The sequence below is a fragment of the Lissotriton vulgaris genome, chromosome 1_1 (assembly GCF_964263255.1).
Source record: "Lissotriton vulgaris chromosome 1_1, aLisVul1.2, whole genome shotgun sequence".
Lineage (NCBI taxonomy): Eukaryota > Metazoa > Chordata > Amphibia > Caudata > Salamandridae > Lissotriton > Lissotriton vulgaris.
In genome coordinates, this window is record NC_141685.1 from 1,518,829,266 (window position 1) to 1,518,841,486 (window position 12,221).

At 45.7% G+C, this 12,221-nt stretch overlaps 1 protein-coding gene across 1 annotated transcript in view; it reads left to right on the forward strand.

Moving 5' to 3' along the window:
- Window positions 1-12,221, forward strand: part of TTLL8 (tubulin tyrosine ligase like 8) — a 759,264-nt gene that overhangs the window by 70,645 nt on the left and 676,398 nt on the right. The window contains exons 7-9 of the mRNA XM_086930808.1: window positions 6,903-6,916; window positions 8,298-8,337; window positions 9,391-9,446. Coding sequence (XP_086786934.1) covers window positions 6,903-6,916; window positions 8,298-8,337; window positions 9,391-9,446 — 110 coding nt within the window. The remainder of the gene's footprint in view (window positions 1-6,902; window positions 6,917-8,297; window positions 8,338-9,390; window positions 9,447-12,221) is intronic.

Below are 12,221 nucleotides of genomic sequence, written 5' to 3' on the forward strand. Positions count from 1 at the left end.
GGGCCGTCAAGCAAATTGCAAACTGTACATTGCCGAAAGGGGCCCATCAGTACTCAGTCAGTCAGTCAGTCAGTCAGTCAGGATATCTTTATTCGACTTATTACAAGTCATACAAAGAAACATAAACAATAAACAGTAAAACATAACATAGGATACATATGCCCATACATACATAGCCCAGCATTATCGTAAAAGTCATTAAAACTACAGATAAAAGTTAAATACTATACAAATGTTAAGACTATACAAGTTCATTCATAAAAGGCAAAAGTAATTCTGATAAAAACCCTTAAAAATTACTAAGGCGAGTTTTGACCGACAGCTTTTGCCCTAGCTGCGGCAACTAAGAAATTCGCGATGCAAAAGGTAGTGCGGGGATTTGACAAGAGCTGTAAATAAAGCAAGGCTGGACGAACCTGAGTGAAGCCCGCTTCTTTCAGGACAGGGAGTAGGTATTTTTTCCTCTGCTCCTGAAAAAAGCTACAAAACATGACGAAATGCAGTGTGTCCTGCACCGAGAAGTCGTCGCATCTACATGGTGGGGCTTCATCTGGCTTCTGCCATCCCTTATATGAACCAAGATGATAGTGTATCAGGTTAAACCTGAACTTGGTTAGCAGAAACCTATGGTAGGGAACGGTTACAAAAATGAGATAAGGTGCAATTGAAGGGGCGCTAACCAAAAGGTTATGAGACCTGACTGATGGCTTCAATAATTCTGCATCCTCACGTTGCACTTCCTTCCTATACATAAATGCCTTTTTTATGTGACCTATATCTTCCACCCTGATTTTATCTGGGCATAAAAAGAGCTCAAGGCGGCCCAGGTCGGTAAAAGATTTAATTAGGTATGCCATCCATGGGATACTACTATGTTTATCTAACGATAGAACATCCTTCAAGATTGTATGGTTTAGTGGGAGGTCTTCGTTTAGCCATAATTTCAACCATAGAATCAGGGGTGCTAAACCCAGTAGGTCTGACAGATATGGTAGGCCCACCTCTTGATGGATTGAGTAGGTTGGGGTAGACTGAGGGACAGATAAAAGGGATCTAATAAATCTGTTTTCCGCTCTCTGGATAGGGTCAAGGTTAGCGTAGCCCCACAAAGGCGAACCGTAAAGTGCAATAGCCACTGGCTTACTCTTATAGATCTTTAAAAGAGCTTCCATGGGCCGGGCTCCCAGCTTGCCTGCAAAACCAAGGATCGCTGAGGAGGATCTAACTACCGCCAACTTTTTGGCTCTTATCTGTGGTCCCCATGTTCCCTTTTGATCAAATAAAACACCCAAATAGGGGAATTTCGTTACCATTGAGACGGGGACCCCACTACAAAAGAAAGATTTATGCCTTTTTTTGGTGCACTCGCGCCCCATTACCATAGTGTGTGATTTTGATACATTATTCATAAAAATGCCAAAAGCGTCCAAAAGAGTCTGGAGGCCAACACCAGTTCGAGCAATCAGCACGGCGTCGTCAGCGTACAGGAGTGCCGGAATTTGCACATCCCCTGCACGTGGGACGTCCGCATTCAGGCCGCGCAGATGTGCCCCCAAGCCGTTGATATAGATGGTAAAAAGCGTGGGGGCTAAGATGCAGCCTTGACGTACCCCCTTTAAGGATTTAAATAGTGGGGTACATCTGCCATTGTTTGACACTCGGACTGCTGCGAAGAGCTCCTGATGCATAGTGGCCATGAACGAGACCAAAGCTTCTTCGATGCCCAGCTCCAACAGGATCACCCACAATTTTGATCTATTAACGAGATCGAACGCCGATGAAAGGTCCATAAAGGCAAGAAACACAGACCCCTCCTTGGCTACAGTATACTTGGAAATAAGGAGATGCAAGTTAGTACATTGTTCAATGGTACCCTTTCTCTCTCTAAAACCGTATTGCAAGTCTGATAGGCCTCCACGGTCCTCGATGTTCTCCCTCAATCTGGCTAACAGAACTCTGCCCAATATTTTTATAGTCGAATCCAGTAGGGATATGGGCCTGTAGAAAGCGGGGTCGTCCCTGCGCCCTTTGTTTTTAAAGATGGGGACGATCGTGGATATCGCCCATGTGGCAGGCGCCGGGTTGCCGTTCACTGCGTTAAACAAATTTGCCATAACCTCGGCCCATAGTTTGGGAGAAAACATGAAGAAGTCAGCCGGGACCCCATCCGGACCAGGTGCCTTGTGTTTAGTGGTTGCCAAGAGTGCTTTTTCAACTTCTTGCGAGTTGAAAATAATGGGGTGTACGTTTTTACTAGTCATCTGAACCCTTTTTCTGCCTTCGTCATCATCACCCCCATATACATTTTTGAAAAAGGACAACCATGTTTCATCTGCGATCACACAGTCCATGGGTGCGTTGTTATCTTCCGCAAATAGCGGTTGCCTTAAGATCTCCCAAAATCTCCTACTGTCCTTTAGTACAGCCGCGGAAAGGAGATTATCCCAGGTTTCGCGTTTGATTGCGTCTTTGCGGTTTTTTGTGGCCGCTTTGTAAATCTTCCTTTTTCTAGAGATTTCAGCTCTATCCCTGGGTACAAATTTTAGTGCCGCTAGCAGTTCTCTGTGTGCTTTCGAGCATTCATGATCAAACCAGCGCTTGTGACCTTGTACTCCCGGGGTGGTTTTAACCAGGAGATCCTTAGAGACTTGGGCGCAGATTGCCTCATATGCTGCGACTATGGTGTGCCCTTGTGTATCCGGGTTTCTACAAAGCTCAACTTGGACTTTAATTTTGGGGAAGCATTTATTATAGAAATTGTCCGGTATCACTTTAGCCCACTTCACTCGTCTGTTTTGATCAGCGGTCCTCAGGGGATGTGCCACTTTCTCTGTTGCTGGGGGTGCCCCCATGTAGGCACCCCAGGCCACTTCAAGAAGGACTGGGTTGTGATCGCTGAAGTGAGTGGGTACGGTGCAATAGGCCATAGTCCAGCTTAGAATTCCCCAAGTTACGAAAATATAATCGATCACTGTGCCATGTAAGGTGCCGATGAAAGTTGGAGTTCTCAGGGCGCAGTCGGGTTCAATTAAATCAAAGTTGGCCAGGAGTTCCTCAAGCTCCTGCCCCTCTGCAGAATGTTCGAAATGAGGGCCCTGTATGGCTGCATCCTCCGCATCCTTTGCCTCACTACCCTTGCAGGCTAATTCACACAGATGAATATTAAAATCGCCTAATAAAATTAACTCATAAGCAAAATTTTTATCCTGAAGTACTGTATTTAAAATGGTATCTAGGCTTGCGATATTACGACCATTATAATCGCTATTCCTAGAATTATAAAAGTTTACATATAGTGACTTACAGTCTTTGCTGGTCACCCTCTCGATCATTAAAATGTTATCTGAATCAGAGCTGATCTGCCTATAGCTGCCTTTTAGAGCCAGTGAGAACAAGATCGCCAAGCCCCCCTTGGCTCTGCCCGCTCTACTAGGGACTGCTGGTTTAGTAAAACTAATGTACCCATCCCACCAAAGGTTATACGCCGTATCCCAGGTTTCTTGCAGGGCGATGATATGATGCTTAGAGATAAAACTTAGCCATGCATGATCCTGGCGTTTGGCGTTTAAACCCGCCACATTCCAACTCATTATCTTACAGTGGTCAGTGGATGGTCTTAAGTCTACTATCGCATTCTCATCTGCGCTTTCAGCTATTGGTTGTTGCAATACCTGGCCGCCTCCTGTAACTGATGAGTCGAACGCCTCCTCCCGTTCTTGGACTGCTTCTGATTCGAGTCAGTCGCAGGAATTTAAGTCTGACAAGGGAGCAAATCTGTTGCCAGTGCCAAAACCCCACTCAAAAGGGGTGGCTGCCTGGGCCTGTCCAAATGGAGCTAGGTTCCACAGAGGTTGTGGGGTTATTGGGTGTACCGGAAACTGATCGTTTCCCAACCATTGTGTAGGCCTAAAACCCCTGGTGTTATAGTCAAAGCCCCTTATACCAGAACCCCAAACATTCCCTCTTGGCTCTTGTCCCAGAGGTGGCCTGATGTTTAGGTCATTTGGGCGATAGGGTCTACCTGGCTCCCTATAAGCTGATGGTTGATACCAATCATTATGGTGTCGAAGTCTAGGGCCCCCTCCCCATCTGTCAGCATTGGAAGATCTTTTGTAGGTAGGAGGTTTAGGTAAGGTGGTAAATCTATTTTTGTCAAAAAAGAACTTGAGGGTGAGAGGAATTATGGAGCCACTACGTCGTTGGGGCGGGAAGATGTTGTTTAAAATGTCTGGGAGGACCTCGGCATTGGCAAAATTTAAGATGACACAATCCCCTTGAAACTTTTTGGGCTTGCTACCGATCCATGGGACCCTCCTTGACATAACAATATCCCCTGCCAGCTTATCAAAGCCCTGTTCTGTCATAAACATGTTATTGGTTAGCCAATGTAACGCTTTGTCTTTTAGGTCCTGGTTGGACTCTGCTTTGCCTTGCGTTAAGACTGGGACGTTGGCCAACACCAGGACAACCGGCGAGGCTTCCAAGATAAATTGGGCAGAAATGTCCACTTGGTGTGCTTCCACTATAGCAGCAGTTGTACTAATGCTAGGGACTGCAGTATCTGCAGCCTGGCCCCCTGCGGGTAATGGTGGTAGTGAGGATGATGGGGGCGGGAGTCACGGCCCTTGCTGTATGGGTTGCGAGCTGCTCTCATTAGGGGTGGCTTCTACGTTTGTGGGTATTAAGTTTGTGACGAGGGAAGATAAATTTTCAACCTTGTCTGCCAGCTTACTATGTACCGCACCCAACTTTTTTACCTCAGATGTTAATTTGTCCAATTTCCCTATCATGGGTTTAATTATGGTCCTGATTTTAATATCAATCATATCTTGGATTCTGTTAAAGAGGTCCTCGTCGATTGTACTTCTTGGCTCAATGTCAGTGACAGGATCGAGCTGTTTCCTTGCTCGAGTCGGGGGTGGTGTGGCGGCCTTCTTCCTGCTAAGATGTTTGCCCCCGCGTTTCGCTGTAGATTTCCGACAAGTTCTGACAGCCCTTGTGGCAATTTGCGGAGAGTGAAGAACTACTTCCGTGGCATCTGTCTGCTGATTTAGATCATTGGTGGTGTTATCTGATAAGTCGATCAGATCTTGTCTATCTGATTGGAGGTCAGAGTCAGCTTTATCCTCGGAATCCGGATCTTGAGAAATCAGAATTTCTGGGGTCCCTGGGGGATTATCTGGCAGTAGTTCCGATGACTCGGAACTTAGGGCGCTTATCGATGGACTTGCTGACGGCAAAATGGGTGATTGACTCAACCCAAGAGATTGCCTGCGCTTGTTATTGATATCGTTAACTACTTGCACAAGATATGAGTCTAAGGTGTTCACAGACTCAGCTGGGACAGGGACCCGTTTTTTCCCCATACTTAGGATAATAGCAGAGGAAGAAACAGAAACCCTAACGTCAAGACGAGCCGAGTAGGTTGTACTGCTGGAAATGATGGAGCGATAACAATAATGTGGCAGTAATGCAATGTAAAGACCAGAAAGTCACAAAGGGTTCAGTACCTTGGTTTGCAGCAAATAAATATAATAGGGATGGCCTAGCCTGGCCTTTTCGTGCCTCTGAGGGCCACAGAGGGCCCGCCCTTTGCCCGGGCTTCGCCCCGGGCGTCCCGCTCGCGTCCCGCGACGCTGAGGGCTACCACCTATGTAGCGCCCCTCCCGGCGCTTTTGCGGCGTCGGGGAACGCGCCGCCGCTATGCCCGATGGGAAGTGTAGTCCCTAGGCGGCGGCGCGACTGGTGGCAGGAATCCGGTGACTGTGGCTGGCTGAACGAACCGCTGCTCCGCTTCTGTAGAGCTCTCCGAGCGCTTTCCTCACTCTGCGCTACCAGGTAGGGCTCTGCTCCTTTTGGCAAATGTGATTACGCCTCACCCCCGCTCCACCGAGGGCTTCCACCTATGTAGCGCCCCTCCCGGCGCTTTTGCGGCGTCGGGGAACGCGCCGCCGCTATGCCCGATGGGAAGTGTAGTCCCTAGGCGGCGGCGCGACTGGTGGCAGGAATCCGGTGACTGTGGCTGGCTGAACGAACCGCTGCTCCGCTTCTGTAGAGCTCTCCGAGCGCTTTCCTCACTCTGCGCTACCAGGTAGGGCTCTGCTCCTTTTGGCAAATGTGATTACGCCTCACCCCCGCTCCACCGAGGGCTTCCACCTATGTAGCGCCCCTCCCGGCGCTTTTGCGGCGTCGGGGAACGCGCCGCCGCTATGCCCGATGGGAAGTGTAGTCCCTAGGCGGCGGCGCGACTGGTGGCAGGAATCCGGTGACTGTGGCTGGCTGAACGAACCGCTGCTCCGCTTCTGTAGAGCTCTCCGAGCGCTTTCCTCACTCTGCGCTACCAGGTAGGGCTCTGCTCCTTTTGGCAAATGTGATTACGCCTCACCCCCGCTCCACCGAGGGCTTCCACCTATGTAGCGCCCCTCCCGGCGCTTTTGCGGCGTCGGGGAACGCGCCGCCGCTATGCCCGATGGGAAGTGTAGTCCCTAGGCGGCGGCGCGACTGGTGGCAGGAATCCGGTGACTGTGGCTGGCTGAACGAACCGCTGCTCCGCTTCTGTAGAGCTCTCCGAGCGCTTTCCTCACTCTGCGCTACCAGGTAGGGCTCTGCTCCTTTTGGCAAATGTGATTACGCCCATCAGTACTCAGCTGGAAAGACCAAGGGGCATTAGGAATACAGCTGAACCCAGGAGGCATTGAAAAAATCCTACTTATGGACATGGAGGAAAAGAATAACGATGAAGCCTGGCACAGGGCGTACCCCAAGGTGTTCAGCGGAGAAATAGGCTGACTGGCCAAGTACAAGCACCTCATTAAATTGAAGGAAGGAGCGAAACCAGTCGTTCACCAAGTAAGGAACATCCCTTTCCGATGTAGGGAAGCGGTGCAGGCAGAACTGGACAGACTGGAAAGAGGGGGTGTGATAAGGGCCATCGAAAGCGCGGAGTGGCTTTTGCCCTCAGTGGTAGCGCAGAAGCCAAATTGGAAGGTGAGGCTGTGCGTCGACCTCAGAGAACTCAACAAGAATATCCCGGTCGACAAGTTTCCCCTGCCCCGCATCAATGAGATGCTTGCAAAAACGAAAGGCATCAAATGGTTCTCCATCGTGGACTCTTCCTCAGCCTACCACCAGGTGAAACTACATCCATCGTGCAGTCACCTCACGTCATTTATCACACCTTTCGGTTGCTACGAGTTTGTCAGGATGCCATTCGGCCTGGCCTCAGCAGCCGCAGTATTTCAGAAACTTATGCACAGACTCTTTCGCAAGGTGGAAGGTGTTCAGTTCTTTCAGGACGACATCATGGTCATGGGAGAGTCCAAACAAGAACATAATGAGAAACTGCACACCGTACTACGCACGTTGCAGGATAACGGATTGACGGCAGAGTGTTCAAAATGCAGATTCGGTGTACAGTCAGTCACGTACCTTGGCCATGAAGTGAGTGAAAAGGGCATCGAGCCAAAGAGGGCAAACATGAAAGCTATCCTGGATGCGCCTACCCCAGGAAAGAAGGAGGACATTAGATCATTCCTGGGGATGGCTGAATATTATAGTAAATTCATTCCCCACTTTGCCACCAAGACACAAAGAAAAAAACGGTTTCCAGTGGAACAAGGAAGAGCAGGAAGAATTTGAGGCTTTGAAACAGGAGATGAGTGAGACCATACCCCTGAAGGGGTTTGACCCGGGAGCAGAATCCATTCTAATGACAGATGCAAGTGACTGAGGCTTTGGAGCAGTGTTAATGCAGAGGTCAGATGGAGGAAGATGGTGGTGCAGAGTAAATGGTCTCCAGCAGTGGTCAGGAGGAACCTGGAGAGGGCGCAGGAGATGTACACGGAACATTTCAACAAGAGACAGAATGTACAAGGAGTGTCGCTGGAGAAGGGCGACTGGGTAAGGGTGAAGATGGCTATCCTAAAAAGGAAGGGGGAGAGCAAGTTCACACCTCCCCTACAAGTACTAGAGCCCTACGCCAGGTCGGCCTTGCTCAGCGACGGCAAGGTGTGGTCGCAGGACAGAATGGCGAAATGCAGCAAGATTTTGAAGTGGGGAGAAGAGATAGAGGAAGGAGCAGAGGATGTAGACAGTGGAGAAGAAGAAGGTAGAAAAAGGAACAAGGAGAATGTAGAAGAAGGTATGCAGCAAGTGGATGAGAAGGGCGCCGCTAAGGACGAAGGAATCAGAGTGTCAGGAAGTGAGAATGGCTGGTGCAAGAAAGGAACAGAAAAGGACAAGACGGGAAGCAACCAAGAAGGAATAGGAGCGTGGAGTCGCACGGCAGAGCAAGATAGCAAAGGAGGAGACAGAGTGATGAAGACGAGAGCGGGAAGAGTAGTAAGGATACCGGAGAAGTTCAAGGACTTTGATATGAACCGCAAGTAAGACAGTAAATATCCTTACATTGCTATTGAATAAAGGGGGGAGATATGTGGTGACGGTGTAGCGTTCCGTCACCCGGAAACGGAAAGGCGGGACAGGAAGTGGAAGGCGGCCATCTTGTACAGAGGCGCCAACCGCTTAGTGAAAGGACGTGGTTCCCGGCACTCCGGGGGAATAAAGCATAACCAACTTATATGCCGCCTCCTGTCCTTATTTTAGCTACTCCACACAGGCGCATATGGGGTGGTAATTCTGGTGAGGAAAGGGCTCCTACAAAAGTATTGATCAGCTACAGTGAGTATTGCCCCAATGGACTATTGATAAACGGTCTCTTTGCTAGACCACTTTTGTTGATATTCTACAACCTAAATCAGCTCTGTATGGCAATTAAAACTTCCTTGATTGTAGGCATGAACAATACTGTAATGTATGTTTAGGTTTACTATTTACAAAGTGCAAACAAATGCAAGGTGCTCAGCTTCTAGGCACAGCAAACCATTTAACAAACAAGCTGTATATTTAATAAGACCACAGTAATAACATAGAAGATAATAAATGAGAATTCAATGATCACTTGAAACTATTGGCACAAGACTGAATTCCGTCCAAGGAAAGAATAAGAAAAGTGAATTGTTTGGTGTAGGCTGCAGGAGAATTCATTTTGATGAGTTAGAGGAAGCCACGTGAAGACATTCTGCTACCTATTCTGTTTTAGGTTAGGTTTAAAGAGGAGGAGGTTGTTCTCTAGCCTAAGGTCTTTTCAGAGATTGTTCTCGAATTTTGCCCCTTGGCATGTATAGTTTAATCAATCCATAATTTAATGTACCAAATTAAGATTTAATGTGAGATGATTTAAATATGAATTGTGTGACAAGAATAAAGAGAATACCAAAACTAGAAATGTAAAAATAAAGTATATTACCAAACAATAGAAGCACAATTATGTTATTAAAATCGTAACACAATCCTTTTTTTTTTTTAAAGAAAATGGCGACTTTAAGGAAGGGGAACAAGAATTTCCAGAGGGTCTTCAACAGTCAGAAAGTGTTCATGATATAATGGTAGGATAACGTTTGTCTATTGATATGTATTTGTTTTGTTGACCAAACATTATTGAGAATCTCTGCCATTTTTTACTTTTGATTTTATTTTTCTCTGCACTTAAAAAAATATGAAGGCAAATCCCCCGTCAGTTTGAGGCATGCTTACATATCACAATTGTGAATGCTCTTCTTGGCTACAAGACGTTTTGCAAGAAACTCCAAAAATGGAGGAAGATCATTGGGAGGGTGGGGGGCAGAGTTTTGCGAAATAACAATATATTTTCAAGTACATTTATTACACTGTAGAACATTAAGGGGAGTTTCAGCCGTCAACACTATTTCTGCAGTTAAAACACACAGGCTTGAAATATTTTGGGAGACATTTTGTGAACCAAAGCTCCCAGCACTGTGGACAGTGGGCATGTGATATTGAGCCCCCACACATTTACTTGGTTTCAATAAAGTACCTTTGTTCAAATTGTAATATTTTTGACAGTTTAAAAGACTATGGACATAGGTTCTTCAATAAATGCATCCCCTACAGCAGAGGTCTTCAAACTGTGAGGTGCATGGATGGGTTCCCAGGGGGGCACAAATGCCTCTCTCTGCAAGGACATGTAAATGAAGATGACCTGGAAGTGCGGCGATCTTTATTTGCTGCATTTCCAGGCGGTATTTACACCGAAGCCCTTGAAGTGAGATCTGTGTTGTGAGGCAGGAGAGACATTGAGTCTGGTAATTACTGGGATCTAAATATGGAATATTTATCATTCTAAATTAGTTGATACTTGTGTTGCTAATGTGGACTTTACTTTTTTAAAATTCATATTATGATGCCAAAAATGGAGTATGATTTCATTTCATGGAAGCATTGAAGATTTGTTTCGTTAATTGTTTCCCCACAATATCAGATGCAAATGTCTGTCCAGGGTAAAGTGGGGTCCTCAATGCTTCTGCTACATAACCACCCATCACTTTTGATGTGACATTATTTGGCATGTGTCTGTTTACTGAGTAAATGAAATACTTAATTCAGAGAGGCACATCGCATTAAAGAGAAAGTTATATACCTAAATGAATATTAAGACATATTTTCCAGAGGAGTACAAAAAGAGAATCCATGTGAACAAGAGCAGCATCCAAATTGATGAGTGAAACGATGCAGTTAGTGCATGTGGGGTGCAAATGGTACATTAATGCGCAAAACGTGTAGAAAACATGGTGAATAGTGAATTGAGGTGATGAAAGAGATCCAGGAAGATTATTTAGCAAATGCGGTACACTGATAATTCTGTGAAAAATGCTGCTGCTGCAGAAACGGATAATTCCAGTGGCCCTGGCTTTAAGTTAATCAATTAACTCCTTCCATGCGTTTGTCAGCCAACGGCGGATGCGAGCACTACCTCCGTAGTGCTCAGTGCGGCCGTTGGCCAACGCAGCCCTGCCCACTGCACTAAACCGCCGCACTGTAGCGGAATTGCCGCTGCGGTTAAGAGGTTAATGGCTGATAAAAAGGCTGGTTTATTTTTTAACTTTCCGCACTACCACTACACAGAGTGTAATAAATACAGTAATCCAGTAGATTTAATGTAGTTTATTCAATAGGATAAGCTTCGCGCATACCTGCGAGAAGCCTCCCTGAAGTTTCTTTCGTTCTTCCAAATCACAGATCGCAATATGGAAAAACCGTGTTTCTCGTCTCGCCATCAAATATTTATTAGACAGCGATATCAGTGTTTCGGAAGCATCATCCCTTCCATCAATAAATGGAAGGTTATGCCCTTAAATCATGCATCCATAGATTCAAAAGATAAAAGGATCTTCTTTTCAGCAATAGCACCAACAATAGCAAGAAAAGAGTCAGCAGCTGTACTTACTCTCAGGAATACCCTTACGTTTCAATTTTAGATAACATTAGTGAGATTGTTTTAGACGGACAACTACTTCTGATTAATATACGAGATCAGTATATCCCCTTATTCCGAGCAACTGTACAGTATGCCACTGGTTCAATCACCCTGAGGAAGGTTCAACACCGAAACGCGTTGGTGATAACTGTTGTCAGAAACCAGTGTTCTAGCCCCTTTTTCTTCTATATTTTGTATTGATACTGCTTTTCTTCTCTTCTATTGTATTAATGTGGAAATTGTTTCAATTCTGTTTTGTATTTAATAAGCAGGTGATCAGAACCTGTTCTTTCTAGTGGTCATATTCTCATATAGGACAAATTCACTATTGAATAGAAGGAGACCAGTTTTTATACATTTATACTTGATTGTGCTTTTGTATACACAAAGTTTTTAAATATCATTATGATTATCAATTGTTAATCATGTGAAAAAATCTTTTTGATAAAAGTAAAATACAATAATATAATAAAAAAAATACTTTTTTGATAAAAACATGCGTGGTTTATGATTAATTGAATATGTAATTGTGACACAACTGCAGCACATAGATATAAGCAGCACCTCTGCCCAGTGCTACTTCTCTTTTTCCCAATATGTTTATTCAATAGGATGCAGCACAGCAACAAAGTTCAACCGGTCAGCAAACAGGAACAGGTACAACTGACCTGAGTGTCTAGCAGCCAACAAAGATTCTAAAAGGAATTAGAATGTGCATTATAAAATCATGAACATTAAAGGGAAAAGATGATAACACAGTGAGAAAATGCAAATGTACCATACTTCCTTTTTTCACAAAATAACAGGTTAAGTTATGTATTGTAATCAGACAACTTCTTAGGGGGGTTCCTTGATCGAAGAGATGTCTTGACCCTAGAAGACACTG